The sequence below is a fragment of the Bubalus bubalis genome, chromosome 8 (assembly GCF_019923935.1).
Source record: "Bubalus bubalis isolate 160015118507 breed Murrah chromosome 8, NDDB_SH_1, whole genome shotgun sequence".
Classification (NCBI taxonomy): domain Eukaryota; kingdom Metazoa; phylum Chordata; class Mammalia; order Artiodactyla; family Bovidae; genus Bubalus; species Bubalus bubalis.
The window spans coordinates 70,566,710-70,593,920 of NC_059164.1; the positions used below are offsets into that span (position 1 = coordinate 70,566,710).

Sequence of the window (27,211 nt, forward strand, 5' to 3'; positions counted from 1 at the left end):
TTTGGAGCTAACCCTCTATACCAGCTAAGTCAGAAAACTTGCATTAGACTAAGCCACCTCTGTTCCTGACTAGCTGTGGGACTTTCACCTCACTGATTAATTTCTCTGAATCTCAGTTGCCTCATCTGTTAAATGTCCTGAAATAGTCGTCCTGACTCTTTGGGCTCTCAAAAATTCTATAATTGTCTTCTGTGAATAATTGTTTTTCACTGAATGGAAATTATTCTTACTATTGCTTATTGTTACGATGAGATTTTATGGAAAAATTGTTCTACTAGTAGCAGAAGCAGAAATGGTGAGCAGATTTAGGATGGGAAAGCATGAATTAGTATAGGACTGGGGTCAGGGTGCTCCAAACACAAGTAGGTAATCAGATTCTGCCTTGGAAAGGAAAAAAAAATGAAGTTTTTAAAATACATCTCTTGCAACCTGTGAAAGGTATTTGCAATGAGAGACATCTTCATTTACAAATATAAAGGCTAAAAGTAGAACAAAATTAAACTCTGTTAGATTATTTGCTGTTATTTTGTTCCTGGATTCTTTTCCTAGGTTGAGTTTTCATTGAGAGGTCATTTGTTAACTGTTTTGAGCTTATGGAAGCATTGAATAAAAGCCAAATATGTCATAATGATATCATTTTCAAAGATTAAAAGCTAAAAAATATGCATGAAACCAGGTCACTTATCAAGCATAATTTAGAATTTAGCATAAAAATCTGCCAAGCAACTACAGTTTATCAGTAAATAAGTAATCAAATTACCTAAGATAACTAAATGAAAGAACTGTTTGTGTAGAAGATGGACTCGGAAGTGTTTTAAAACTATGGATGTCCTGTGTAGTTTGAGAATTAAGAGAAACAAGATTACAGATGAGATCATCTTAGATATTTTAGATGTTAACATCTCCCACATGCTAGATGATGCAGCCAAAAGAAGAACAAAGAAGAATTCACCAAAATGTAGTTTTCATTAAAAAGAGAGAAAAAGAAGGAGTCCTACTGTAGGTAGGACTTAGAAAAAGGATGGACTTTCTTAACACAGGAAGAGTCTAAGAACAAAAGTGGATGGCTTTAGGGGACAGCAGGTGCTCCAAGCGTGAGCCCAAAGGCTATTTGGCAAGAAGGTTTAGAGGTGAAAGGAGCTGGTCGTTCTATGCAGCAGGGGGCCTTAGTAATTCTTTGTAGCTCTGAGCATCTAAAACTTTCTATATGGCTTTGTTTATGATCAGATACCCATGGTTGTGATCCACTCATTAGATCTTTCTATTTTTTTAACTTTTTATTTGTCTATAGTATCCTGTTAGAAATTAACACTTCTGCCACAGAAAATATTTCTGACCTCTGGGATCCTGTGTCTTTAGTAGTTAATGTAAATATGGTCTCCCATGATCAGCCTCTAACCATTGCTCTGTGTGTGCTGGATCATTAGACTGCTGTAAAGGACTATTTTATTGTCCTCTGAGTGGGTCTAAACAGTCATTTAAGAAATTTAGTGCCTGATTTGGTCCCCTGAGCTCCCTTTTCAGGTGGTTTAGAAAGCACTTAAGACTTTAAGTATAGTGACTGTGTGAGTTATTTTCTGCTTGTCTTATGCCCTCAACAGTCTTGTCAGCTGTACATTTTGAGCTGACGTGTATATTCTGATTAAAAAATTTTAATAGTAATCTTCTGTAAGTGAAAGTTGCTTGATCATGTCCGATTCTGCAACCCCATGGAGTGTAGCCCGCCAGGCTCATCTGTCCATGGGATTCTGCAGGCAAGAATACTGGAGTGGGTAGCCATTCCCTTCTCCTGGGGATCTTCCCAACCCAGGGATTCAACCTGGGTCTCCTGCATTGCAGGCAGATTCTTTACCATCTGAGCCATCAGGGAAGCCCTAATCTTTAGCTTGGTTGAATACCTTGTTTTATGCCGGCCACCTGAAAGCCAGAGGAATTGATTTGTTAAAGTGGCAACCAGCTGGGTGCCACATCTATGCAATAAACATGATGGTGAAAAAAAATTTTTGTACTTATGTAAAGTGACAGATATTAACTAGACTTATTCTGTTGATCATTTAGAAATGTATACAAATATTGAATCATTATGTTGTATACCGAAACCAATATAATGTTTTATGAAAAGAATTATAATAATAAACTAAGGAAACTAACCAAGAAATAACAGTGAAGAGATGTTTCCCCATGGACCCACTCAGATGGTCGTGGGGATCCTGTGGGGTTGCCAGGGATGGGATGCCCATCTAATAGAACCTAAAGTGCAGTTTGTGAGTTAGCTGCTGGGCTGGTTGCTCACCAGCTAAGAGCTTCCCCTACTCCTAATGCTCAACAGACTCTAGTTAGCCTCTCATTCATAGAACTTACATACCCTGTGTGCATTTATTTATAAATGATGTCCCAGCAAGAGACTCAGATATCTAAAAACTGCTGCCCGTATTTCAAAAGACTGCAGTTATCATCACTTTCATCCCTGTATGTTTCTTTTATTACCATCACTATTATTATTTCAGTATCATTTATTATGTATTATATGTGATGCTTTAGGTTAAGTGCTTTAGCTTACTTAATCCCCATAATGATCTTACGAAGTAAGTGCAATTATTGTCCCTGTTTACAAGGGAGGAAACTGGGGTCCAGGTGCAGCGTATCCTCGTCTGAAGTCTTACAGTGAGTAAGTGTTGGATCTGGGAAGAACCCAGTGGTGCTGCTGGAGCCCACACTATTGCTGGCTCTATTGTGCTGGCCGTTATTTTGCTCAATGCAATTGTTTAAATCAAAGAGCTAAACTTGTTCCATAGACACTGTTAGAAAAATCGGTACCTATTGACCCCATCTTTGGTCACCAGAAGCATCATATATTAATAATGTGTTTGCATTTAAATAAATTGCTTATTTGTCCTGTGATTTTGTGGCGAAGCTCTGAGTCTTGGTAAACACCACAACCTCAGATAAGTTCAGGGATGGCCTACTGAGAGAGGTTCAGTTGTCTGCATGGCTGTGGAGTGAAGGGAGCAAGTCAGTCATGCATGTTTAATTTCTGTGATACTGAATTGGCCACTCCTAAGTAGCAGTGCCTCTAAAAATGCAGCCCCCGGGGAATTTAGTAGTATGCCAGGCCATTAGAGAAGAAGTATGTATCAGCCTCTTCCCTCTTCCTGCCTTTCTAAAACAATATAGAATAAAGGAGATTGGAAAGATAATATTCAAATGTGATTTCCATGATCAATAATTCAGATGACAGTTGCGTTATTCCTTGGAGGTAACTTGGAGATCAGTCCTAGGTGTTCATTGGAAGGACTGATGCTGAAGCTGAAACTACAATACTTTGGCCACCTCATGCAAAGAGTTGACTCCCTGGAAAAGACCCTGATGCTGGAAGGGATTGGGGGCAGGAGGAGAAAGGGATGACAGAGGATGAGATGGCTGGATGGCATTACCGACTCGATGGACATGAGTTTGAGTTAACTCTGAGAGTTGGTGATGGACAGGGAGGCCTGGCATGCTGTGATTCATGGCGTCGCAAAGAGTTGGACACAACTTAGCAACTAAACTGAACTGAACTTGTACATTATTTGATCAAAACTTGGTGTATTTTTTACTGTACCTGAGAACAGTTTTAAAAACTTTAGTTCAGGCATCTGAGTGCCGAATAACACTGAGCTCTCACTGGACCTAAATGCTCACTCAAGTGAACCAAGTGCTGAATGCCAGGTTGAGAGGCAGGGAATTCTGGGTCAGGCAGGTGAAAAGACTAATAAGGAAAAGGGTAGTTAACACCTTTTGGGAAATAATTTCAAACTTACAGGCAAGGTGCAAGAATAATTAAAAAACTCAGGTATCTTTACCCAAGTTCTCCATTTTTAATATTGTGCCACATTTATCTCTCTACACACACGCACACACACACACACACAAACACAAACATACACACACATACATACACATGCAGATATGTGTGCATTTGTTTATTTTTTTGATCCATGTGAAAATAGGATCCATACATCATCTTTTTTTTTAATGCATTTATACTATCATGTATATTTCCTAAGAATAAGGATATTCTGTCCCTTAACCACAGTTTAGTTATGAAACTCAGGAAATTTAGCATCGAAATAGTACTTTTACCTATTCTGCCTTTCATATTCAAATGTCAATTATAGCAATATACCTTTCCCCTTCAGTACAGAATCTAGTCTGTAGTCATAGATTGCATTTAACTATCACACCTCTTTAGTCTTCTTTAATTGGGAACAGTTCCTGAGTTTTTCTTTTCTTTGATGAAATGACACTTTTGAAGAATACAGGCTAATTTTAAAAAATAGAATGGTCCTCATTCTAGGGTTGTCTGATGTTTCATCATGATCAGATTCAGATGGCCTATCCTTGGCTGGTGTTCAACAAAATTAACACTGTGTCTTTTTCAGGGTATCACACAAAGTCCCAAGGTACACAAAATCTATCTGATTCTCACTAGTGATTACTTTTGGACAACAAATTAAAGTGCTGTCTAGTTTCTCCTCTGCCTTGTTACCATTTTCCTTCTGACATCCCAATAAGTTGTGTTTGCAGACATTTCCAGTCATTAGGAATACAAACAAAACTAAATGTTGATAATTGAAACGTATAGTCCTTTCAACTGTCAAAATATATTGGTAACAGGTCATAACGGAATTTCTGTGGATAGGGACTTTGGAATTGACAAATGTGTGTAATTTTCAAAATTTTAATAGATCTTATTTTCTAGAGTAGTTTTAGGTTCACAGCAAACTGAGCAAGCAGTTTGGTGTTCCCATACCCACTCCCGCACACACACATACACAACCTTGTCCACTATCAACATCCCACCAGAGCGGTCCATTTCTTGAGCATCAGTAAACCTACACTGAAACATCATTATCACCAAAAGCCCATGGTTTACATTAGGGTTCACTTTTGGCGTTGTACATTTCAGATGTATTTTTTAAAGCCACAATAGGGTACATTTCCTGAATGGGAAATATTCATGACTGTTTTCTAAATTCTCTTATAAGAATTCTGTGTTTCTTGTTTATAATTATGCCTCTTCCTTTATTCTTTTTTATAATGATTATATCTTTATAGTCTACTTCACTTTAAGGTCAGCTTTTAATACCATATCAACGGAGAGAGAGAAACTGAAGCAACTGATGGAGCAAGATGTTTCTGCCTCCCCCTCTGCCCAGGTCCTTGGTCTGAAGCATGCTCTGTCATCCGTAAGTTACACCTCTGTGTCACAGCAAAGCCTGACAGTGTGTCTGGGCTCATGAACTTTTTATGTTTTCCATCGCCATGGTTGTGTTGAAAATTCATGAGAAAACCAAACACATTGTCCAGATTATATTCTAACCTTTCATCAGATCTGCTTATTCTAAACACCAAAGCTGAGCCTACGCCAAATCTTAGTAGCAAATATTTCATTGAGCATTAGATACTCTGTTTGGTTTCCTCCTATTTATCTTGAGTTTTCTATTTTTGTAAAGCTTTTGTTATGTGTTTGTCTTACAGACATTTGTTTGTTAATGCTTACAAAGTCTGGTAGTTTGCAGATTTCCATACCTAAGATTTCACAAGCTTTGACTGATTTTCCAAATTGATAGATACAGGCAGCAGAGTGAAATTTTGAATTCACACTCTTCTCTACAGCCTAGGGTTAATCCTGTTTACCTGTTTACAGCCTATCTCTTTGAAAGACAGGCAAGTGATTTGATTTGATAGTACAGACATTTAGCTCCCACCTGCTCCCCGCCGTGGCCACAAAGAGATGAGTCATAAGGAGTGTCAGGCAGTCATTGTGCCTGCTTAATAAACAGAAAAATCACTGCCAAGCCTCAAATGTTTTCCAGTGAGCCAGCCTGTCATTCACGCTCTCTCCTTTTTTCCCCATTGATTGCAGTTTTATTCCTCAGAACTGGGCTGCATTGAAGTGCAGTGTCCTGGTATTCTATTTTGAATAGCTGACAGTATCTGATTGTTCACTCTAAATCTTTCAAAAGCTGGAGAACTTTTCAAAGAACATACTTACTTGCTCCTATGCTTTACTTCTATGTAGAATCCTTACTATGAAAAGAGAGAGTGTGTACATACACAATTACCTTCTGAAGTGATACTGAACTTTCTATGTAAGGTCAGGTAGGGGAGATGAATTTTAGGGTCTTGTTTTCAGAAGCTAACTCAAGCAATGAGAGAACTAGAAAATACCCACTTATGCTTTCTACTCATCATGTTACCGAGAGAAGTAAAGTGATGCTTTTGGTATAATGTTAATTGTTAATACATTAACATCGGTACATACTGTCATTGTAAGGTACTTAAAGGTGTATTCACTCAGTTGAACATTCCCAGTATGTTATCTTGGAAAGAAATAGAAAATAACATGGATTTACTCCATGTTTAGAGTCTTAATGTTGTCAGCTGAAAGGTAGAAACACCCCCTTTTGGATTGTACTGGACAGTCAGTCACACACAGTCTGCTACTTTGGTTTGAGAGAAGCAGGGTGGTTCTTTACTTTTTTTTTAAGTTTATTTTTTAGTGGTAAAAAGCACTTTTTTATTCATTTGTGTCATTTCTTTGTGGCCCAGCCACCCAATGGAATATTATTCATCAATAAAAATAAATGAGCTCTCAAGCCATGCAAGATATGAGTGAATCATAAATGGATATTGCTCACTGGAATAAGCCAGCCTGAAAAGACTATGTACTGATCCATTCATATGATATTCTGGAAAAGCAAACATACAGAGATAATAAACAGATTACTGGTTGCCAGGGTAGGGGGGAAAGCATTTCTTATTGTTCCAAGTAGGTTGGCTTTTAGTGCATTTAGAAGGTACCTCTGATGGGCTTCCCAGCGTCCCTTTCACTGTGGTCTTCCTCTTCCCTGCCCTCCTCCTGTGTGAGGTCCAGCTTCATCTTGTTAATCTGCTGGTCTGGTAGAGGCCATGAGACCCACTTGTCCATGGCGTCCCTGGCCACAGTCATTAGAAAGTTGAGATAAAAAAGAATGATCATTAACTTCTTTTTTTTGTCTTGGATTCCTGATTAGATTCAAGGCTTGTTTTTTAAAAATAAAAATTTGAGAGTTATCTCAGGGCTATCAGAATGAATCTGTGTTGAACGTACAACCTTTGTGTGTGATTTTTTTTTTTTTCCTGCCTGTGGCTCACAAAGGAAAGAGAAGCTACTAAAATAGCATATTTTTCAGGCTATCTGGAGATTCTAGCCACTGGTATCTGTCTGTTCTAGCCACTGTGTAAGATGCCAGCAACATATTGGCCAAAGTGAGTGCCCTATAGAGGTTTTTAAATGTAGTTGTGTGCTTTAAGACACATTTACTCAGTGTTTCCTAAATGATCCTTCAGAATTTCCAAATAACCCATTCCAACTGTGGATACTAAAAAATAAAGCCAAAATTCTTGTTTGAGATCCAGGCAGTGGGTGAGATATGAACACCCTTCTGTATTCAGCAGGTGTACCCTATGGGTCCTGATGGATGGGAAAAGGCTCTGAGCTTCTCAGAAGAAAGTCAGGAAGGCAGATGGACAGGATGGATCTGTGTACAGGCACCTGGGAAACTGATTGTGGGAGTGGGTAGGAGACAGTCAGGTCGAAGTTGTCCCTTTCAAAAACAGATCATTTGAAGGATGCTGGCTATGAAGCACAGGGGAAACCAGCATGAAGGAAAACACCTTCCTTTACCTTCCTAGTTGGGAGGATGGGTGGGGAACTCAGACCTGCCCAAGGAGAAGAAGTAAAAGAGGTCCAGGTGGGCTGACAAGAGCTCACAACCCCTTCCCAGGGCCCTGGTGTTTAGCCCCCATCCGGGTAAGTGAGCTCTCTCTCTTTTATTTTTTTTTTTAAATAGACTATCTTAGGCATGAAGAATGGATGTAAAACAATCAATACCTATGTTGTAAAACAGTAAAATTAATCCTCTGCAAAATCTTACTTCTCAGCACACTTTCTAAGACCCCACTCAACCAGTATGACGAAACATTAAAATATGGCCAGTCACATGGAGGTGAGAGCGGCGTTTTTATTACAGATGAGAAAGGAGCTTGGAATCTTTAGGGGGAGCTGTTCAAAGAGACTGAAGGCAGCTGAGGAGGAGGAGGGGCCAAGAAACCAAGAGCAATAAGGGCTTATAGTTGTGTGTGATTTCCTTCTTCATTGAAAGAAAAGCCTTACTAACCCTTACTTTCATTCCTGGAAATGAGAGTCGAGAAGGGTCTGCATTCCCAGTGTTTAATAGCTTGTATCTGCCAGGCACCAGTATCCTGTTGGATAACGTTCAAGAAAGAAGTCCAGGAGGTGCTCCCCTGAGGGCTCCTCCACACTGGGCTTACTGCTGTGCTTTTGGAAACATCCATTGATTAACAGAGCCCCACTATTTTTAACGTGTTCCAGGCCCTAGCACAAAACACAGATCTTAAAGAACGCTTATGCAGAATCCATGCCGAGTCTCTGCTCCTCGACCTCCCTGCTGCTGCCAAGTCGGGTGACGGTCTGGCAGAGGTGGGTAAGGTTCTCCTCCGGTAATGTCGCCCCGCCCTGCTCCCACACGATGCCGTCTCTCCCTCCCTGAAGCCTCCCTGCTGCCCTGGGAGGGGTGCTCCCCTCACCATGATGGCTGCAGTTCCCAAGGCCTCCTTGAAAGTACGCTGCCAACTGCATTTCTAAACTGCTTTTTCCCCCTAGAATGTTTCTTCCCTTTCTATTTCTTTACTCCATTATCCTCCTAAGGATCACCCTTTTCTCTTGATGTGAGTGGGAGTCCCACTGGAGTGGGGACTAAGAGACAAATATTTTCTCCTGTTACTACTGAATAAACCTCACTTTCTCCTACCGATAGAATCCTAGCTCCCCCTCTGAGAACCTCTCTCCGCTTTCTTTATGACTGTTTCCTTCTCCATTTCCTGTGTTTGTTTGTTTGTTTTTTTAAATACAGCTGTACTCTTTGGTGGGGGGAAATATTACAATTGAAGTGTCTTGATCAGTTTATAGTATGTTAAAAATATGTTTTCTCAAGACTTGGGATGTTTATCCAAAATATTCTTTGAATATGCTTAAAATGAGAAAGTTCAGAAAAATCCAAGTGGATGACTTGAAAAAAAAAATCAGTACAAAAGGGTAGTGAAAGTCAAAATAGTTTTTAGCCATCTCTTATATGCCTGCCTCAACTGTGCTAAATATTTCATTAACAAGTGGATTAGACTGAGCCCATAAAAAATAAGGAAGTTCAGAAACAAGGGTTGTAAATTTTTTAAAGGAGTTTCTATGTTTAATACGTCTTCCTCCTTTTTCTGTTCGCAAAGAAAACAAACCCTGACACAATACCTTTACTTCTTGCAATGTTGTTGTGTTGGGTGATGGGCAGATAAGATGCTAGAATCAATCAGACCAAGGACCTCAGACATCTACCTGCATGTGAAGCACAGGCTATGCCCTGACCTAATGGGAACCCCTTCTCATGAGGGTGGTACCCTCTCTCCTCAGGGCTGGCAGGCTTCTTTTGAGTTACACATCTTCTGAGATACACACCAGTGATTGACCATGTAATTTCTCTACATTTTCACTGCCCCCAAGAGATCTTTTCAATCACTTTTTAGCCCAGACCTAAATTGAGTCTCCGCCAGGACAGAGCACTGAAATGTTATCTGCAGGGGCCTTCATTTCAGGCCTGGGCAAAGAAACATGCTCACCAGCTAGGTTCTCTTCTGAATAAATCTGTGGATTGGCTGAAGCAGGGCTCAGTCATGGTGACCTACTGTCACTGAAGGTGGCTTGATGCCGAACACCATGGCACTCTGGTGTTTGGTACCTGTTTCCAGGCAGCATCAGTTCAGTTCAGTTCAGTCGCTCAGTCGTGTCCAACTCTTTGTGACCCCATGAACCACAGCACGCCAGGCCTCCCTATTCATTACCAACTGCTGGAGTCTACCCAAACCCATGTCCATCGAGTCAGTGATGCCATCCAACCATCTCATCCACTGTCATCCCCTTCTCCTCCTGCCCCCAATCTCTCCCAGCATCAAATGAGTCAGCTCTTCGCATCAGGTGGCCAAAGTATTGGAGTTTCAGCTTCAACATCAGTCCTTCCAATGAGCACCCAGGACTGATCTCCTTTAGGATAGACTGGTTGAATCTCCTTGCAGTCCAAGGGACTCTCAAGAGTCTTCTCCAGCACCACAGTTCAAAAGCATCAATTCTTTGGCACTCAGCTTTCTTTATAGTCCAACTCTCACATCCATACATGACTACTGGAAAAACCATAGCCTTGACTAGATGGACCTTTGTGGACAAAGTAATGTCTTTGCTTTTGAATATGCTATCTGGGTTGGTCATAAGTTTCCTTCCAAGGAGTAAGTGTCTTTTAATTTCATGGCTGTAATCACCATCTGCAGTGATTTTGGAGCCCAAAAAAATAAAGTCAGCCACTGTATCCACTGTTTCCCCATCTATTTGCCATGAAGCAATGGGACCGGATGCCATGATCTTAGTAGCATATTATCACCTAATCACATTAATTTATTTAACAAGCTGTTAAAGAGATAAATGGCAAGTTGACCCTTGACTTATGGCTTTATTAATTTATATTCAATGTATACACCTGGGGCTATTTGCATTTGGGAAAGGAAACCAGAATCAAAGGCTTTTTAAATGCATGTTCTTAAGTTGATCTCACAAATATTGTATCCAAAGGTTAAATACTCTTCGTTGCCTTTGAGGAGGAGCTATAACATCCTCAAGGTCATACCTTCCACAATGACCTTCTGGAGTCTTGAATTGATGGTGCAGCTGTCTCATTGATCTAGTTTCTCTCTCAGTGACTTTCTGTGGTCCATGTTTTATCCTGCTTTTCACAGAGTGACTCGGGCTGACTTTCCCAGTAAAGGAAAAGACATTGTTGCCTTCAGGAAATAAGAGAGTGAGTAGAAGTAGCTGCCCAAAGCCTGAAAGCCAGACTCCAGTGTCCTTTCCTTGGATAGCTTCTCAAACACTATGAGAATGACAGTCCCCACACTGGGGTCAGCCCAGAGTACTCTGTTTTTAGGCCCTCTTTCTTTCTTTGCTTCCCTTCTGTTACCTTTTCACTGCACAAATTATTCATCTTTGGTGTTTTAAAATCGACTTGGATTCTCAAATCTCCCCTCCTATCAAAAATTATTCTCATATCCTATCAAGTACTTCTATTTTAAATTTCTGAATGTGAACATTTACTATTACCAGGTTATGAATTCTTGGGTTATTTTATATTATTTTAAATTCCAAATGAAAGGCCAAGTGACTTTGGGGATAATATCCTACTACATCTAAAGTCTATTTAAGAGACCAAATAAGCAAGAACTTGAAAGAAAAGTGTAAAACAAGAGGAAACACGATTCTTTTAACCGCCTGTTTGCTATATTCCACATGCACTTGAATGCATTCTCTCATAAAATCTTAATCATGACTCTATGAGATAGGTGATGCTAGTTTCATTTTAGAGACAGGGGAACTAAAGCCCAGAGAGGTTAAATGACTTCTTCCAGGGTCAGTTCAATTCAGTTGCTCAGTCGTGTCCGACTCTTTGTGACCCCATGAATCGCAGCACGCCAGGCCTCCCTGTCCATCACCAACTCCTGGAATTCACCCAGACTCACGTCCATCGAGTCAGTGATGGCATCCAGCCATCTCATCCTCTGTCGTCCCCTTCTCCTCCTGCCCCCAATCCCTCCCAGCATCAGGGTCTTTTCCAGTGATTCAACTCTTCGCATGATGTGGCCAAAGTACTGGAGTTTCAGCTTTAGCGTCATTCCTTCCAAGGAACACCCAGGGCTGATCTCCTTTAGAATGGACTGGTTGGATCTCCTTGCAATCCGAGGGACTCTCAAGAGTCTTCTCCAACACCACAGTTCTTCCAGGGTACACAGCGAGTAAAGGGTAGAGCTGGGATTTAAGTCCAGTTCTATGAGTCCCAAGCACTTGTCTCCTCAGCAGCACCATACTGCTGTGTGGCGAGGAAAGACAGGCCCAACCCTCAAGTAAAACACATGGTAAAGCTCCAGTAGTGAAAATATGGCAGTAATGGGGTAAGAGTGGGACAGAATAACTATTTCAGGCATAGCACCATTTTATATAAAAAAAGAATGAAATAAATTTATGATAGAAGGCTCAAAAATCAATAGGAAAGAGATGAATTTTTCAATAAGTTAGGCTGACACAGCTTGAAAGCAGTTTAAATCTTTCCATTGCACCCTAAAATAAATCACTAGTGAATCACAGTTAAATTCAAACTGAAAAATATTGATTTAAATGTTTATCAAATGGCTGGAGTAGGGAAGATGTCCTAAATGTGTGAGCAACAGAAAAAATTACCAAAGACATGTTGATGAGATTTGGATTTTTTTTTTTTTTTAAGGAAAAGAAGTGGTGTGTGTGAAAAAATTAGTCAAATAATAGACTAGGAACAACTGTTTTCAGTGAAAAATGACAGACTTAAATAATACTAAATAGGTGGTAATGACTTTCATACGTAAATAATTAACAGGTAAGAGCAGGTAATTTAAGTCCTCAACAAATACATGAGAAAAAAAGACCTTATTCACAAAAAATACCAAACGCAATTTTTTTAATTAATTTTTTATTGTGTGATATTTATCGGTTCACTGGAAGGTGCAGAGGTGCAGAGGGAGGCCCCGTGTACCCTGCCCTAGCCTCCTCCAGTGTTAACTCTACTGTTAGTTGTTGTTGTTGTTGTTTAATTGGATTATAGTTGATTTGGGCTTCCCTGGTGGCTTAGTCAGTAAAGAATCTGCTTGCAATGTGGGAGACCTGGATTCGATCCCTGGGTTGGGAAGATGCCCTGTAGGAGGGCATGGCAACCCACTCCAGTATTCTTGCCTAGAGAATCCCCATGGACAGAGGAGACTGGTGGGTTACAGTCCATGGGGTGGCAAAGAGTCGGACATGACTAAGTGCACAGTTGATTTAATGATTTACCACACACAGTGGACATCAACTTGTGCAAACTCTGGCAGATGGTGAGGGACAGGAAGGCCTGGCGTGCGGCAGTCCATGGGGTCACAAAGAGCCAACATGATTGGGCGACTGAGCAACAACGACATGCACATAGTTGATTTACAGGCTTCCCAGGTGGCACTAGGGAAAAGAATCCGCCTGCCAGTGCAGCAGATGCGAGAGGCGGGGGTTTGAGCCTTGGGTTGGGAAAATCCCTTGGAGGAAGAAATGGCGACCCACTCCAATACTCTTGCCTGGAAAATCTCATGAACAGAGGAGCCTGGCGGCTACAGTTCATAGGATTGCAAAGAGTTGGACTAGGACTGAGTATATATACACACACATATAGTTGATTTACAATATCTTGTCAGTTCTAGGTATACAGCCCAGTGATTCATTTATACGTATAAAGCTAGTTTATTTTTTTAAAGAAAAAAACTATTCAACCTATTCTTAACAAAAAAATACAAATTAAACCAGTTAGAATAAAACAACATTTTTCTAAGTTATAGTATTCGGTGGCTGCTGCTGCTAAGTCACTTCAGTTGTGTCTGACTCTGTGCGACCCCATAGATGGCAGCCCACCAGGCTCCCCTGTCACTGGGATTCTCCAGGCAAGAACACTGGAGTGGGTTGCCATTTCCTTCTCCAATGCAGGAAAGTGAAAAGTGAAAGTGAAGTTGCTCAGTCGTGTCCGACTCTTCGCAACCCCACGGACTGCAGCCCACCAGGCTCCTCCATCCATGGGATTTTCCAGGCAAGAGTACTGGAGTGGGGTGCCATTGCCTTCTCCGATTCACTGGCTATATAGATATAAAGAAAATAGAGTGTCTCTTTCTTGATATAATTAGGTAATAAATATTTTGCCTTAAACATTTTTTAATAATTCTACTCTGAGAACTGATTCTAAGAACTAATGACATACAAGCAAAGACATATCTGCAAACCTGTTCATCATCTTGGTGGCTCAGATGGTAAAGAATCTTTCTGCAGGGCAGGAAGGGCTACCCATTTCAATATTCTTGCCTGGAGAATTCCAGAGACAGAGGAACCTGAAGGACTACAGTCCATTGGGTTGCAAAGAGTTGGTCATGACTGAGTGACTGACACTTCCACTTCCCCATCTTTACAAATTTGGAAACACTTTATTTCCAATAAATGGTTACTCTGTGATACATACCTTGGGTAAATCTGCTGAAGTTCATTGTCTCAAAGAACTTTTAGTAGCCTGGCGAGAAGTTCACAATATAATGTTAATTGAATGTAACAAACTAAATAAAGACTGTGTACAGTATGACCCCAGGTTTTCAAACTTAAAAACAATCTATACACAAATATTTTAATACAGAAAGTACACTGATTGGCTAAATAGGGGCCACATCTGGGTGATCAATTTTAAATTCTTTTTTAAATTTTTGGCTACATACACCATGTGGCTTATGTGACCTTAATTCCACAGCCAGGGATTGAACCCACGGTCCTTGCATTGAAAGTGTAGGAACTTAACCACAGGACCACCAAGGAAGTCCCTGGGTGATGAATTTTAAGTGATATTTATTTACATCTTTCTGTATTTTCTGTTTTAAAAACATACTACCTTTAACATAAAAAAATGTTAATTTTTAAAAATTATAGTGCAGTGTTTGGAGAAGTTTATAACATTAGATAGGTAGATGACAATTATCTCAAAACAAAGATGTATGTATTAAAAGGATTGGAGAGAAATTTATCAAAATGCCTATAGTGGTTGATTTAGTGTGATGGGATTATGTGTTCCCTTCCCTCTCTCTTCTCTGTTTATTTCTCTTTTTGTGATGTAAAAATAGATAACCATTCATGCCTTCCCAGCTTAAGGGGATATGCTGGAGTTAAACGGGCTAGGGCGGTATTTTAATCCACGGTCCCAGGTTGTGCAGGACACTGGGCAGGGCCCCCGCCGTCCTGTGGAGTTTTGGGTGGCATCAGCAGGAAGGGGCTGGGGTGATGGAACAGCAGGAAGGCCAAGGGCCAGCTGTGCTATCTTCAATGTTGATCCAGCCAAGAAATCCTTCTGACCCATCAGCCTGGGAGGAAGGAGATACAGAAAAGAGCCAGAGTGACTGTTAATAAATTAATGAGGAGAACAAGTAAATAAATCATTAGAGTCTTAGGTGGCAGTGACACAGCAAAGACAGAGGACAGTTCTGTTGTTTCAGTGAATGTTAAGGGAGCTCAGTTATTCATTACTGTGTCTCCTCTTTTGAGGAGAGACCTGTACTTTAAAGGGGGCAGCCATGATGCTTATTTATAGATCTTAACGTGATTTAAGTCTTTGTTGGGATGGAAGGTTGTAGGGATGTTAAAACTCCAGCATATCCCCTTAAGCTGGGAAGGCATGAATGGTTATCTATTTTTACATCACAAAAAGAGAAATAAACAGAGAAGAGAAAGGGAAGGGAACACATAATCCCATCACACTAAATCAATAAATGCCTCGGCTAGAAGAGAAAGGGATATACGTTGAAATGTGTTCCTGAGGTAAACATTCCATTAAGCAGTCACTTGCCCACTTGATATTACCAATTATGAACAAATGCTGGGGCCCTCTGGTCATAGCACCCTCATCTTAGGAGACTGAGGAGTGTGTCCTGTTCTCATAAAACTTCTGGATAGATATTATGTGTTAGCATTTCTTTCCCAGGTTATTCTGGGACTCATTTATCAGATACATAAGGATATAGAAGCAGCTCCTTTATCAGCCCTATGAGAAATGTGAGCTGTTGGGATGTTCAGACAACAATCTTCTCTGATTCAAAGGAATCAGAGCATCTCATCCTCAATCCATTCTCCTTCCTCAAGGTATCAGGCCTCACCTCTTCTGTGAAGCCCACCCCAACCAAAGCCCCTTAGTGGAATCACCTCTCCTTCCTGCCCATGTCCTTAGCACTTTTGTGTTGAGTGCACCCTGGCTCACGCAGGCCAGAAACCTTGTTTTATTCATCATCGTATCCCACCGTGACCAGCACAGTGCAGTTGCTCAATTTCTTGAGTTAAATTTTCACTTGCAAATAGCATAGAAAACACATTCCCAGAGTATTTAGGTACTTCCCATAGCAAATGTCCAGGCTCAGTGACGCAGGAGGAGAAAACACTGATATTCTATCCTGTTGTTCAGGGAGAGGCTTATAAATGGGATTGGGGACTTCTTCCCTCACAGAGTCAGTGTGGTTGGAAAGACGCAAAGAGAATTGATCTCATTCATCCATGTATAATGGATGATCTGCCACTAGGGGCACTTCTGGACTGAAACACACTGTTCATTTGTCAAAGGATGCCTCAGAGGCAGCACTCTGGTCTCTGGGAGAGAACGGAGGCAGGGGAAAGCTGTGTTGGTCTGAACCAGCCATGAGAGGATGTGCATTTAGTACAATTTAGAGGAAATTTTAGGATGAAAAGAAACGTCCTGCAGTGGTAGAGAATAAGAGGATTCAGAGAGCGTTGGGATTTTTCCCTTCTGAACACATTTTTGACCTGAGATGTGTTCATACATCTTTTGTTACCTAAATGCTATTAATGGGAGACATATCAATATCACTTACGTAACAAGTCGCCAGCCACAGGCCTTAGTTTCTGCAAAGATCCCCTGGTCTATAATGAGTTAAGCGGAATAAAAACTGACCTGCAGTCTTTTTTTTTTTGGCTTTGAGGTTTGTTGTGTGTGTCTGAGCTGTAATGGTGCCTGTAAACAAGGGGCCCTTTGGGGGAGACCTTCACTTCTCACTGTGTTTTGGTGAGGTTTGCCTGTCCTCAACTCTGAAGCTGCCCTCTGCTTATAGCTGCTTGTTAGCCTGGGCCTGTAACCTTGTGTATCATGTAAGAAATCAATTGTTTATTTTGCTTTTCTTGAAACTGTTTCTAAATATGTGCATTTTTGGTTTTGTGTTTCCAATAGGAAAACTCCAGAGATGATAGTCGGGCTCTGGTCCATCAGCTTTCCAATGAAAGCAGGCTGTCCATCACTGACTCTCTCTCAGAGTTTTTTGATGCCCAGGAAGTTCTGTTGTCTCCAAGCTCTTCAGAAAATGAGGTACGAACACTGTTTTCAGTTAGTTGCCCCCAAAATCTCTTGCTGCTTTACTCATTCGGTAAATAGCCATAATTTAGAAACACGGAACTCAATGGCCCCTTTTTATCATTACTTTCTAAGGGTCTTCTTATAAGTTACACCACAAAAGTCACAAAGATAAAAAATCTTAGGGGAGAAGGTTGTGAAAGTAAGTATTAGGCTTACCCTGGTTTCTGTTACTGATACTTGATTTGTTATACCTCTTTTCAATTGTGGTTTAATGATTTTGATTATAAGCTGTTTGATAATGTATTATTTGCAATACAGGGCCAGAAGTTAGCCCCTTATATATTTTTTCAGCATTGAATTTGATCTGTAGTAATTTATAATATATAATTATTGTTATAATTTATAATTATATTTTGAGTGAGTGTACTGGTCATTTTAGCTCTTCAGTATAGGAGGACTAATTTGTTGTTGTTGTTCTGTTGCTAAGTTGTGTCCAACTTGTTGTGATTCCACGGTCTGCAGTAAGGCCTCCCTATCCCTCAGTATCTGTCAGAGTTTGCCTAAGCTCATGTCCATTGAATCAGTGATGCTATCCAACCATCTCATCCTCTGCTGCCCTCTTCTCGTTTTGCCTTCAATCTTCCCCAGAATCAGGGTCTTTTTCAATGAGTCAGCTGTTCGCATCAGGTGGCCAAAGTATTGAAGTTCAGCTTCAGCATCAGTCCTTCCAATGAATATTCAGGGTTTATTTCCTTAACGATTGACTGGTTTGATCTCTTTGCAGTCCAAGGGACCCTCAAGCACCACAGTTCCAAAGCATCAGTTCTTTGGTGCTCAGCCTTTTTTATTGTCCAACTTTCACATCTATACATGACTCTTGGAAAGACCATAGCTTTGACTATACAGATTGTTGGCAAAGTGGTATGTTTGCTTTTTAATACAGTGTCTAGGTTTGTTGTAGCTTTCCTTCCAAGAAGCAAGTGTCTTCTAATTTCATGGCTTCAGTCACCATCCACAGTGATTTTGGAGTCCAAGAAGAGAAAATCTGTCACTGTTTCCACTTTTCCCCCTTCTATTTGCCATGAACTGATATAACCAGATGGCCATTATCTTAGATTTTTGAATGCTGAGTTTCAAGCCAGTTTTTTCACTGTCTTCTTTCACCCTCATCAAGAGGCTCTTTAGTTCCTCTTCACTTTATCATCTGCATATTTGAAGTTACTGATAATCTCTCCCAACAGTCTTGATTTTAGCTTGTTACTCATTAACCCCAGAATCTTGCATTGATGTACTATGCATATAAGTTAAATAAGCAAGGTGACAATATACAGCCTTGATGTACTCCTTTCCCAATTTTGAACCAGTCAGTTGTTCCACATAAGGTTCTAATTGTTGGTTCTTGACCCACGTACAGGTTTCTCAGGAGACAGGTAAGATGGTCTGGTATTCCCGTCTCTTTAAGAATTTTCCACAGTTTGTTGTGATCCACACAATCTAAGGCTTTTGCATAGTCAATGAAACAGAAATAGATGTTTTTCTGGAATTCCCTTGCTTTCTCTATGTTCTAACAAATATTGGCAATTTGATTTCTGGTTCCTCTGCCTTTTCTAAAACCAGCTTGTATATCTGAAATTTCTCAGTTCAAGTACTGCTGAAGGCTAGCTTAAAGGGTTTTGAGCATAACTTTACTAGCATGGGAAGTGTCTGGTAGTTTGAACATCTTTAGCACTTCCTTTCTTTGGAATTGGCATGAAGACAGACCTTTTCCAGTCCTGTGGAAACTGCTGGGTTTTCCAAACTTGCTGACCTATTGAGTGTGACACTTTAATAGCATCATCTTTTAGGATTTTGAATAGTTCAGCTGAAATTCCATCACCTCCACTAGCTTTGTTCGTAGTGATACTTCTTAAGGCCCACTTGACTTCACAGTCTAAGATGTCTGGCACTAGGTGAGTGATCACACCATGATGGTTATCTGAGTCCTTAAGACCTATTTTGTATAGTTCTGTGTATTCTTGCTACCTCTTCTTAATCTCTGTTAGGTCCTTAACATTTCTGTTCTTTATCATATCCATCCTTGCACGAAATGTTCCTTTGATACCTCCCATTTTCTTGAAGAGATCTCTAGTTTTTCCAATTCTATTGTTATCCTGTATTTCTTTGCATTGTTTATTGAAGAAGTCCTTCTTGTCTCTCTTTGCTATTCTCTGGAACTCTGCATTCAGTTGGGTATATCTTTGCCTTTCTCCCTTGCTTTTCACTTCTCTTCTTTCCTCAGCTATTTGTAAAGCATTCTGACATTTTCCCTTCTTGCCTTTCTTTTTCTTTGCGATGGTTTTGGTCACTGCCCCCTGTACAATGTTAGGAACCTCTTCCCTTGAATCTGTTTGTCATTTCCATATAATCATAAGGGATTTGATTTAGGTCATACCTGAGATGGCCTAGTGGTTTAAACTAAAAAAAGTGGGGAAAACCACTATAAGTACTAATATTGTTTATCTATTCATATCCATAGAAGATTCTTCTAGTCACAAATAGTTAAAAGACAAATTGTAACTCATTCTACTCAAATGCTAACAAATTCTGAGTCTGAATTAATAGGAATTTTGTAATGACTAAAATCTGGAATTTACTTGTGTTGTCCTTGTCAGAATGAATCAAGAATGTGTAAGAATTTTAATAACATTTTTTCTGTCCACACCTCCTAGGCAGACTGGTGTATGGGGCTTAATGAAAACAGCACCCAAAATTATTTCTATAGATTTATAATGTATGGTTAAAGATATTTGATTATTTGAAGCAAAGGTTTTATGAAATCTGGCTTGTTTACTCTAATGTATATTATTTCCTTTTTTCCCATAGATTTCTGAAGATGATTCATATGTCAGTGACATAAGTGACAACTTTTCCTTAGACAATCTCAGTAATGATCTGGATAATGAGAGACAGACTTTGGGTAAGATTTAAATTATTTGATCTCAAACTGTTATTTGAGTGTTTGGATCTTTGCAGAATACTAATAAGTATATATTGGAGTACCTGCTGCAGACAGAATGGAGCAAGTTCTGCATCAGAAACTTAAGACGTGGTTGCCACCCTCAATGGTTTTATAGTCTAGGTGGAAACATGGCACTCGTGTGAAAAATGTATTCATTCACATAAATTTGTCTGCTCAGGCAGATTTCGATTTTATAAAGTAAGGGCATACGAATCACCATATGAATATCAAAAATTAATATAACAGATGCTCCTTGTGTGGTTAAACTTTCTGCAAACATATTAGAATATAACTTTGCCTTCGGGTATCTAGTGGCTTTCAGAGTCTAGGCATGCTGTCGGACTTGTATTGTAAAAGGTCTGGTCTGAGTGCTAATTTAGTTTCAGATTCTTCAAGATAACTCATTTGAGAGTAACAAACTGCTATGTCTTTAGGGGTAGGGCTTCAGGTATCCTAAGATGTCCTTTTATTTCTGGTTAATCTTAAGAGTGAAAATGATGCCCAGAAAGTGTGAGATGGAACCATGGGGTACCTGGAGTGTCTGCTGTCTCCAAACAGCTCTGATTTAGGAGTAAGCAGACTAAAGCTTGTTTAGGAAGCTGACCTACCTTAAGAAGAATCTGCCCACTGAACAGGTTTTTATACGAGTTCTGTAGCATCAAATACTCCCAGTTTTGGTACTCAGTGTGCCTAGGGTCTGGAGGCTTATCTATGCCAGAACACCACCTCTTTTCATATCTACATGGAGGACAAGGACCATGTCAGGTCCTTTTTGATGTTTCAGTGTTTCCCAGCTCAGTATGTACATGTTAAATACTATGATGATGAGTTGTTACCTGAATGCCAAAGAGCCTGCTCTTTGAAGGATTACAAAAAAGACAGGTAATTTTACTGTCTTCTGGAAGAACATCCTTCCAGCATCATAACTGCTAGAAGTCAGAAGCTCATTATGCTCTGTGTCATTCCTGAATTGTTTCTGGAGAGATTAACCCTTTGGTGGAAAAGTCTGAGAACCAGTGATTCAAAGGTAAAGACCAGTCATATAGGAGCAAGTTCATATGCTGTTTTTTGTAAAAAAAAGAAAAAAAAAACCCAAAAAGGTGAACTGAAAGAGAAATGAGAAAGCATCAGTTATTTCCTTAGCAAACAACACCCACTCTAAATGGGAACCCTTGTTGTGGATGAAGAAGACAGACAAACACCAAAGTCTCCTTCTATTTGAGGCCTTAGGAAGGGATCCCAAGGGGAACCAAGGGATTAGAGGGTTCAAAGGTCAAAGTTAGGAACAGAGGACTTGCCCAAGGACCTAACACCACAGCTGTGCTGAGTTGACACCACGACTGAGCGACTTCACTTTGTTTTTTCATTTTCATGCATTGGAGAAAGAAATGGCAACCCACTCCAGTGTTCTTGCCTGGAGAATCCCAGGGATGGGGGAGCCTGGTGGGCTGCCGTCTATGGGGTCGCACAGAGTCGGACACGACTGAAGCGACTTAGCAGCAGGAAAAGCATGTAAGAGGTGAAGACCAGTTCTCTTTCTTTTCCACAGCCTTGTTGCTAGAGTACTGACCAATGTTTTCTTAGCTTGAACAAACACTGGGCCAAACCCAGCTTTCTTCTTTGGCAATAATTGGAAGATTAGATCTCTACATATCAGTACTCAACTGAAAAAATTATATGTAGAAATAACCTTTGCATCTTAGGACACAATATTTCCTACAGAAGGAAATAGGATTGGGTCCAGGTCTTGAAAAATTGCCACACTAGAATTTCTTTGAATCCTTAGTAAAAGCTAGGTATTTAGAATGTTGCCTATTAATTTATACCCCTCACCGACCTGCCCAGATCAGTATGCACATATTCAGTTCTGTCACTGCATTGGGTGCTATGTGGGGGTTCAATGGTTAGGAATATAGATTTAGGAACTAGATTTCCTCAGTTAATCCCAGCTCTGCCACTCACTGGTTATGTGTTCTAGGGCAAGTTTCTCAAGTTCTCTGTGCCTCAGTTTTCTTCATCTGTAAAATGGGGCCAATAATACTGTTTATCTCAAGAGGTTGTTGCAAAGGATAAGTGAAACAATATATGTAAAGTGCTTGAAAGACTGTCACAGAGTAAAAAGCTAGGCATGTATTAGCCTTTATTATTAGTAGTAGTATTGTTGTTCAGTTGCTAAGTCGTGTTTGACTCTCTGCAATCCCATGGACTGCAGCATGCCAGGCTTCTCTTTCCTTCACTATCTCCCAGGGTTTTCTCAAACTCATGTCTGTTGATTGTGATGCCATCTAACCATCTCGTCCTCTGTCACCCCCTTCTCCTCCTGCTGTTAATCTTTCCCAGCCTCAGGATCTTTTCCAATAAGTAGGTGCTTTGCATCAGGTGGTCAAACTATTGGAGCTTCAGCATCAGTCCTTCCAATGAATATTCAGGGTTGATTTCCTTTAGGATTGACTGGTTTGATCTCCTTGCTGTCCAGGGGACTCTTAAAGAGTCTTCTCCAGTAGTAGTGTAATATTTCTTTAAAACAAAGTATTTTGAGATTACAGGGAGCACAGTTTTAAAAGACTCTTATCGTTTGCAGCTTTTTACTTGATTTTTGCCCATGTTGAGCAACTGAAACAAATTCAGAATTTAATTGCATGTTTAGATTAACATGAGACTTCAAAGTATGACCTCACTTTCATATTCTCCTGTTCATCAAAGCAGCCTCATTATTCAAAGTGATTGACTTTAAAATAAAATACCATTTTCTCATATGTTGGTATAATGCAAAAGGTTTCTTTTGAAAATAGGTTGTGTTGGGGTGGAAAAAGAATTTCAGAGCATAAAGTAATGGAAGTTGTCACAAATGAAAAAATTGATGGGTGTAAATATCTAAGACATAAATGTTTCACTCATTTAAAAAGCTGTGTAGGCCAAATGTTAAAGATAAATGTCAAGTGGCAATTAAATTGTAAAGCAAATATAGAAACAAAAGATTATGTCTTAATATATGAATAGGAAAGCAGATGATTCAGAAAAGAATATTCATGAAAACATTCCAAGTCACAATAGGAATTTTTTAAATGTAAGTTAAAACAAGGAGATAGCACTGTTCACCTAATGATTTGCTAAGAATTCAAAATGAATGCTGACAAGCCTAGAATGACCTCAGAACATGGACACTGGTACGTGCTTGCTGATAAATGGGAAATTTTGAAGAGCAGTATGCTCACATGAGGGCTTCCCTCATAGCTCAGTTTGTAAAGAGTCTGACCGCAATGCAGGAGACCTGGGTTTGATTCCTGGGTCGAGAAGATCCCCTGGAGAAGGAAATGGCAACCCACTCCAGTATTCTTGCCTGGAGACTCTCATGGACAGTGGAGCCTGGCAGGCTATGCGTCGCAAGAGTGGGACATGACTGAGCGACTAAGCGCACACACACGCTCACACGAATCAAGTGTCTGAAAATGTTTGAGTTCTTAGACATAATAATCCCACTTCTATATGTCCTCAGAAAATAATCAGATGCAATCAAATATATAAGAATATGTACATCAACTACTTTTTTTTCATCATAACAAGACACTGAAACAAATCTAGAAGTCCAACAATAGATGAATGATTAAAAAAATTAGGACTTATTCATAGCATGGAATTGTTTTACATTCATTAAAACTGCTTTAGAAGAATTCTGGGTAGCATAGAAAAGTATTTATTTTAACTGATTAAGCAAAGCATTAAACTCTACAAACATTGTGAACTGTATGGAGAAAATAATAAATGAAAATACTCCCAATATAAATGGCTACTATTTCCAGGTGGTGGGATAATAGATGACTTTTATTTCCTTTATAATTTTCCTGTAATATGCACAATTGTTTTATCAGAATTTGAAATGATCTTTTAAAAGATTTTTAAAAATTTTTATCAAAACTTGAAGTGCTTTTAAACAGAGTTAAGGAGATCAGAAGTAACCTACTCTGGGCATAGCAGTCCAGTTTCCAATATTATCCTCAGTGCATATAAACTCTGAAGAACTAGCCTTTGAGCAGTAGCATGAAGAGTTCCCTGCAAAGAAAGTCCATGAGTTTTAGTGTTTAAATAATTTCAGATGCTCCATTTAGCTGCTCAAGATTCTTTTTATTGTCTGACTTTCAGTTATAATCTGGATAATTGAGATTAACAGTATCGTTGTGTAGTTGCTCAGTAAGGAGGATTTCTTTTTCCTTTTCAGTAGTAAAATAAAATGAAAATCTTTATAAGGCAACCAGGCTGATTTCCTTTTCAGGGCCAGTGATCGATAGTGGGGGGAAAGCCAAGTCCAAAAGAAGGACGTGTTTGCCGGCGCCGTGCCCCAAGTCCAGTAACATCAGCTTGTGGAACATCCTGAGAAACAACATCGGGAAGGACCTGTCTAAGGTGGCCATGCCGGTGGAGCTCAATGAGCCCCTCAACACGCTGCAGAGACTCTGCGAGGAGCTGGAGTACAGCGAGCTCCTGGACAAGGCCGCCCAGCTGCCCAACGCCCTGGAAAGGATGGTGAGCACGCACCCTGCCACTCACTGGCCTGCCTTCGCAGCTGAGCTGCGGGCATAGCAGGGCTCCTGTCCCTCCACTTTCCACCTGGATTACTCATCAGAGAGGCTCATTTCCCAGCCACCTCTGCTTCCCAGCTCTGCCTGGCTGTTTTCAGTCACCTGGTCAGGAATGGCCATTGAGAGCGGCTTCGCTGTAACAGCTGCTGCCTGAGGGTAGTTCTGCTCTGTGGTTTTGGGCTTCCTCTTTCTCTAGAACCTTCCATGTGATTGTTCTGATATTGCCTGGCTGGAAAACATGTCTTGAGGGCTGTCTGAGTGTTTGTTTTTACTACCCTGAGTGGGGAGAATATAATTTTTTGAGCTCTTTTTTGTTTTGTTGTCCAGGGTAAATTTCCCATGAGAAAGTTTTGGTTTATTTTTGAAATTGTCCTGTTAGCCCCTGAATTTTTAGAAAATATCATTCAGTCACAGAAGAGGTTTTCACATCAGAAAGATTCTTCTCCCCCTGCCACTATTTTTTTTTATTTTATTTTATTTTTAAATCAGTTTTTATCAGAGTATAGTTGATTCCCCTTCCCCACCTCTTCTGCTATAGAATAAGTTAAAGGATAAAAATCATCCTAGAAAAATTAATCTTTTGTTCTCTACTTAGTATCAGTTCTAATCAAGTAATGGGGCTTCCAATAAAGGGGCCTCCAAGAATTTCTCATCCTTCCCCTGCCATGTGGGTACAGAGGACAGGGGTACCTTGGTGATAAGACTATGGCCAACTCAACCCTTTCTGTGACTGTGGCTATTTGCTCTTCAAAACTGAGTGCCTCTTCCTCTTTTTGCCTTCTGGTATGTTACCTGCTCAACAGAAAGCTCATTGTGTGGGATGCTGGCACATCAGGGTCCTCCCCCACATTCAGCATCTCTGTCCTGGGCATTTGGTGATTGGCTGAATCAGAGGGCTCACCTCCAGCTCCAGGAATCCAGCCAGACATCACCCTCTCAGTGGTGGAGGATGCCTTTGTTTTCTAAATTGTGCACATTCTGCAGTTTAAACTCATTAAGACTTCAGTTTCTTCAGTAATTTGAGGATTAAGGGAAAATCTTAATTTCTGGTTGAAAGAGACATCCCATCTCATCCCATACTGTCTCCAGGGACTTTGCCCTTCAAAGAGATTTTCTTTCCTGATACTAATGATAATAGGAGTAGGAGAGAAAAACAAGCTGTTTATTTTCTGTCTTCTTTGTTACTCTTCCCCCAGAGAATTTCTATGAACAAAGGGAGGTAAATAGATTCCAAGGAAAGTGTTAAAAGTTATCATTTGTGGACAGTGCTTTTCATTAAAGAGCATGATTGACTTTGAAGATGAAAGCATTTTTAAAGGTGTTTCATTTTTGTAGCAATTTAGAGACCCTTAGGATGTCAGCTGATTGATTGGAGTCATTTGACCTTGAGAAGTAGTTTGAAGAAAGGCACCAATACATTAAGAAAGGAAAGTTCAGAAAAGCATTAGGGAGGAGCCTAGCCCATGTAATAGGTTTGCTGCTCCAAGAATGAGGGTCAGCTATACCCCTGCAGAGATTCTCTCTCATGTTGCCAGCCCACAAGGAAGATGCTTTGTTTTGCCTGCTCCCTTGCTTCTTTCTCCTCCTGCATCATGAATGATTCCAGGTTCTTTTCAACATGTGTTCTATTAAATTGTGAAGGTGATTCAGGGTTGACTCGACATTCCATATAGACATGTGACCTTGCTGCTAATCAGAAAACAGACATCTGAGGAAGCAGAGAGAGGAACAGATACCCAGGTTTCAAGAACAGACTGAATTGAGCACAAGTTGATTTAATAAGCTCTCCAGCTACTCGAGAGTGTTTATACACTCTAGTATGAGGTGGTAAGGTGGGTCCAGCTTGTAAAAGGCATTGAAAATTATATGACTAGTGAACATTTATGAAAGGTACCCAGCTTTTTCCCCCAATATAAGAAACTTTATGAAATAAGCAGAGAAGAGGAAACATTGAGATTATTACTCAGTATTAGAAAGGAAAATTTGCTATTGCTACTTAGGTTTAATTTTTTTGCCCGCCTCCCTCTCAAAAGACCAAAAGAATACAGACATACCTCAGAGATATTGTGTATTTGGTTCCAGACTACTTCAATAAAGCAAGTATCACAATAAAGTGAGTTGCATGAGTTTTTTGGTTTCCTAGTGCATATAAAACTTACGTTTACACTATACTTAGTCTGTTAAGTATGCAATAACTTTGTATCTAGAAAACAATATCTATACCTTAATTTTTAACATCAAGTGAAGTGAAAGTTGCTCAGTCATGTCCAACTTTTTGCAACCCTATGGACTGTACAGTCCATGGAATTCTCCAGGCCAGAATACTGGAGTGGGTAGCCTATCCCCTCTCCAGGGGATCTTTCCAAACCAGGAATCAACCTGGGGTCTTCTGCATTGCAGGCAAATTCTTAGCCCATGCAGGAGACCCCGGTTCGATTCCTAGGTCGGGAAGATCCTCTGGAGAAGGGATAGGCTACCCATTCCAATGTTCTTGGACTTCCCTGGTGGCTCAGCTGGTGAAGAATCTGACTGCAATGTGGGAGACCCTGGTTCGATCCCTGGGTTGGGAA

At 40.2% G+C, this 27,211-nt stretch overlaps 1 protein-coding gene across 7 annotated transcripts in view; it reads left to right on the forward strand.

Annotated features, from left to right (window-relative positions):
• The window catches only part of OSBPL3 (oxysterol binding protein like 3), a 196,979-nt gene that overhangs the window by 133,280 nt on the left and 36,488 nt on the right, over positions 1 to 27,211 (forward strand). For 5 of the 7 annotated variants that reach the window (XM_044946734.2, XM_044946733.2, XM_006055273.4 and 2 more), the window contains 5 exons: positions 5,098 to 5,228; positions 8,420 to 8,527; positions 16,944 to 17,078; positions 19,929 to 20,022; positions 24,335 to 24,585. In XM_044946734.2, the coding sequence (XP_044802669.2) occupies positions 5,098 to 5,228; positions 8,420 to 8,527; positions 16,944 to 17,078; positions 19,929 to 20,022; positions 24,335 to 24,585 (719 nt within the window). The remainder of the gene's footprint in view (positions 1 to 5,097; positions 5,229 to 8,419; positions 8,528 to 16,943; positions 17,079 to 19,928; positions 20,023 to 24,334; positions 24,586 to 27,211) is intronic. The other 2 variants (XM_006055276.4, XM_006055277.4) reach the window with 1 other exon arrangement.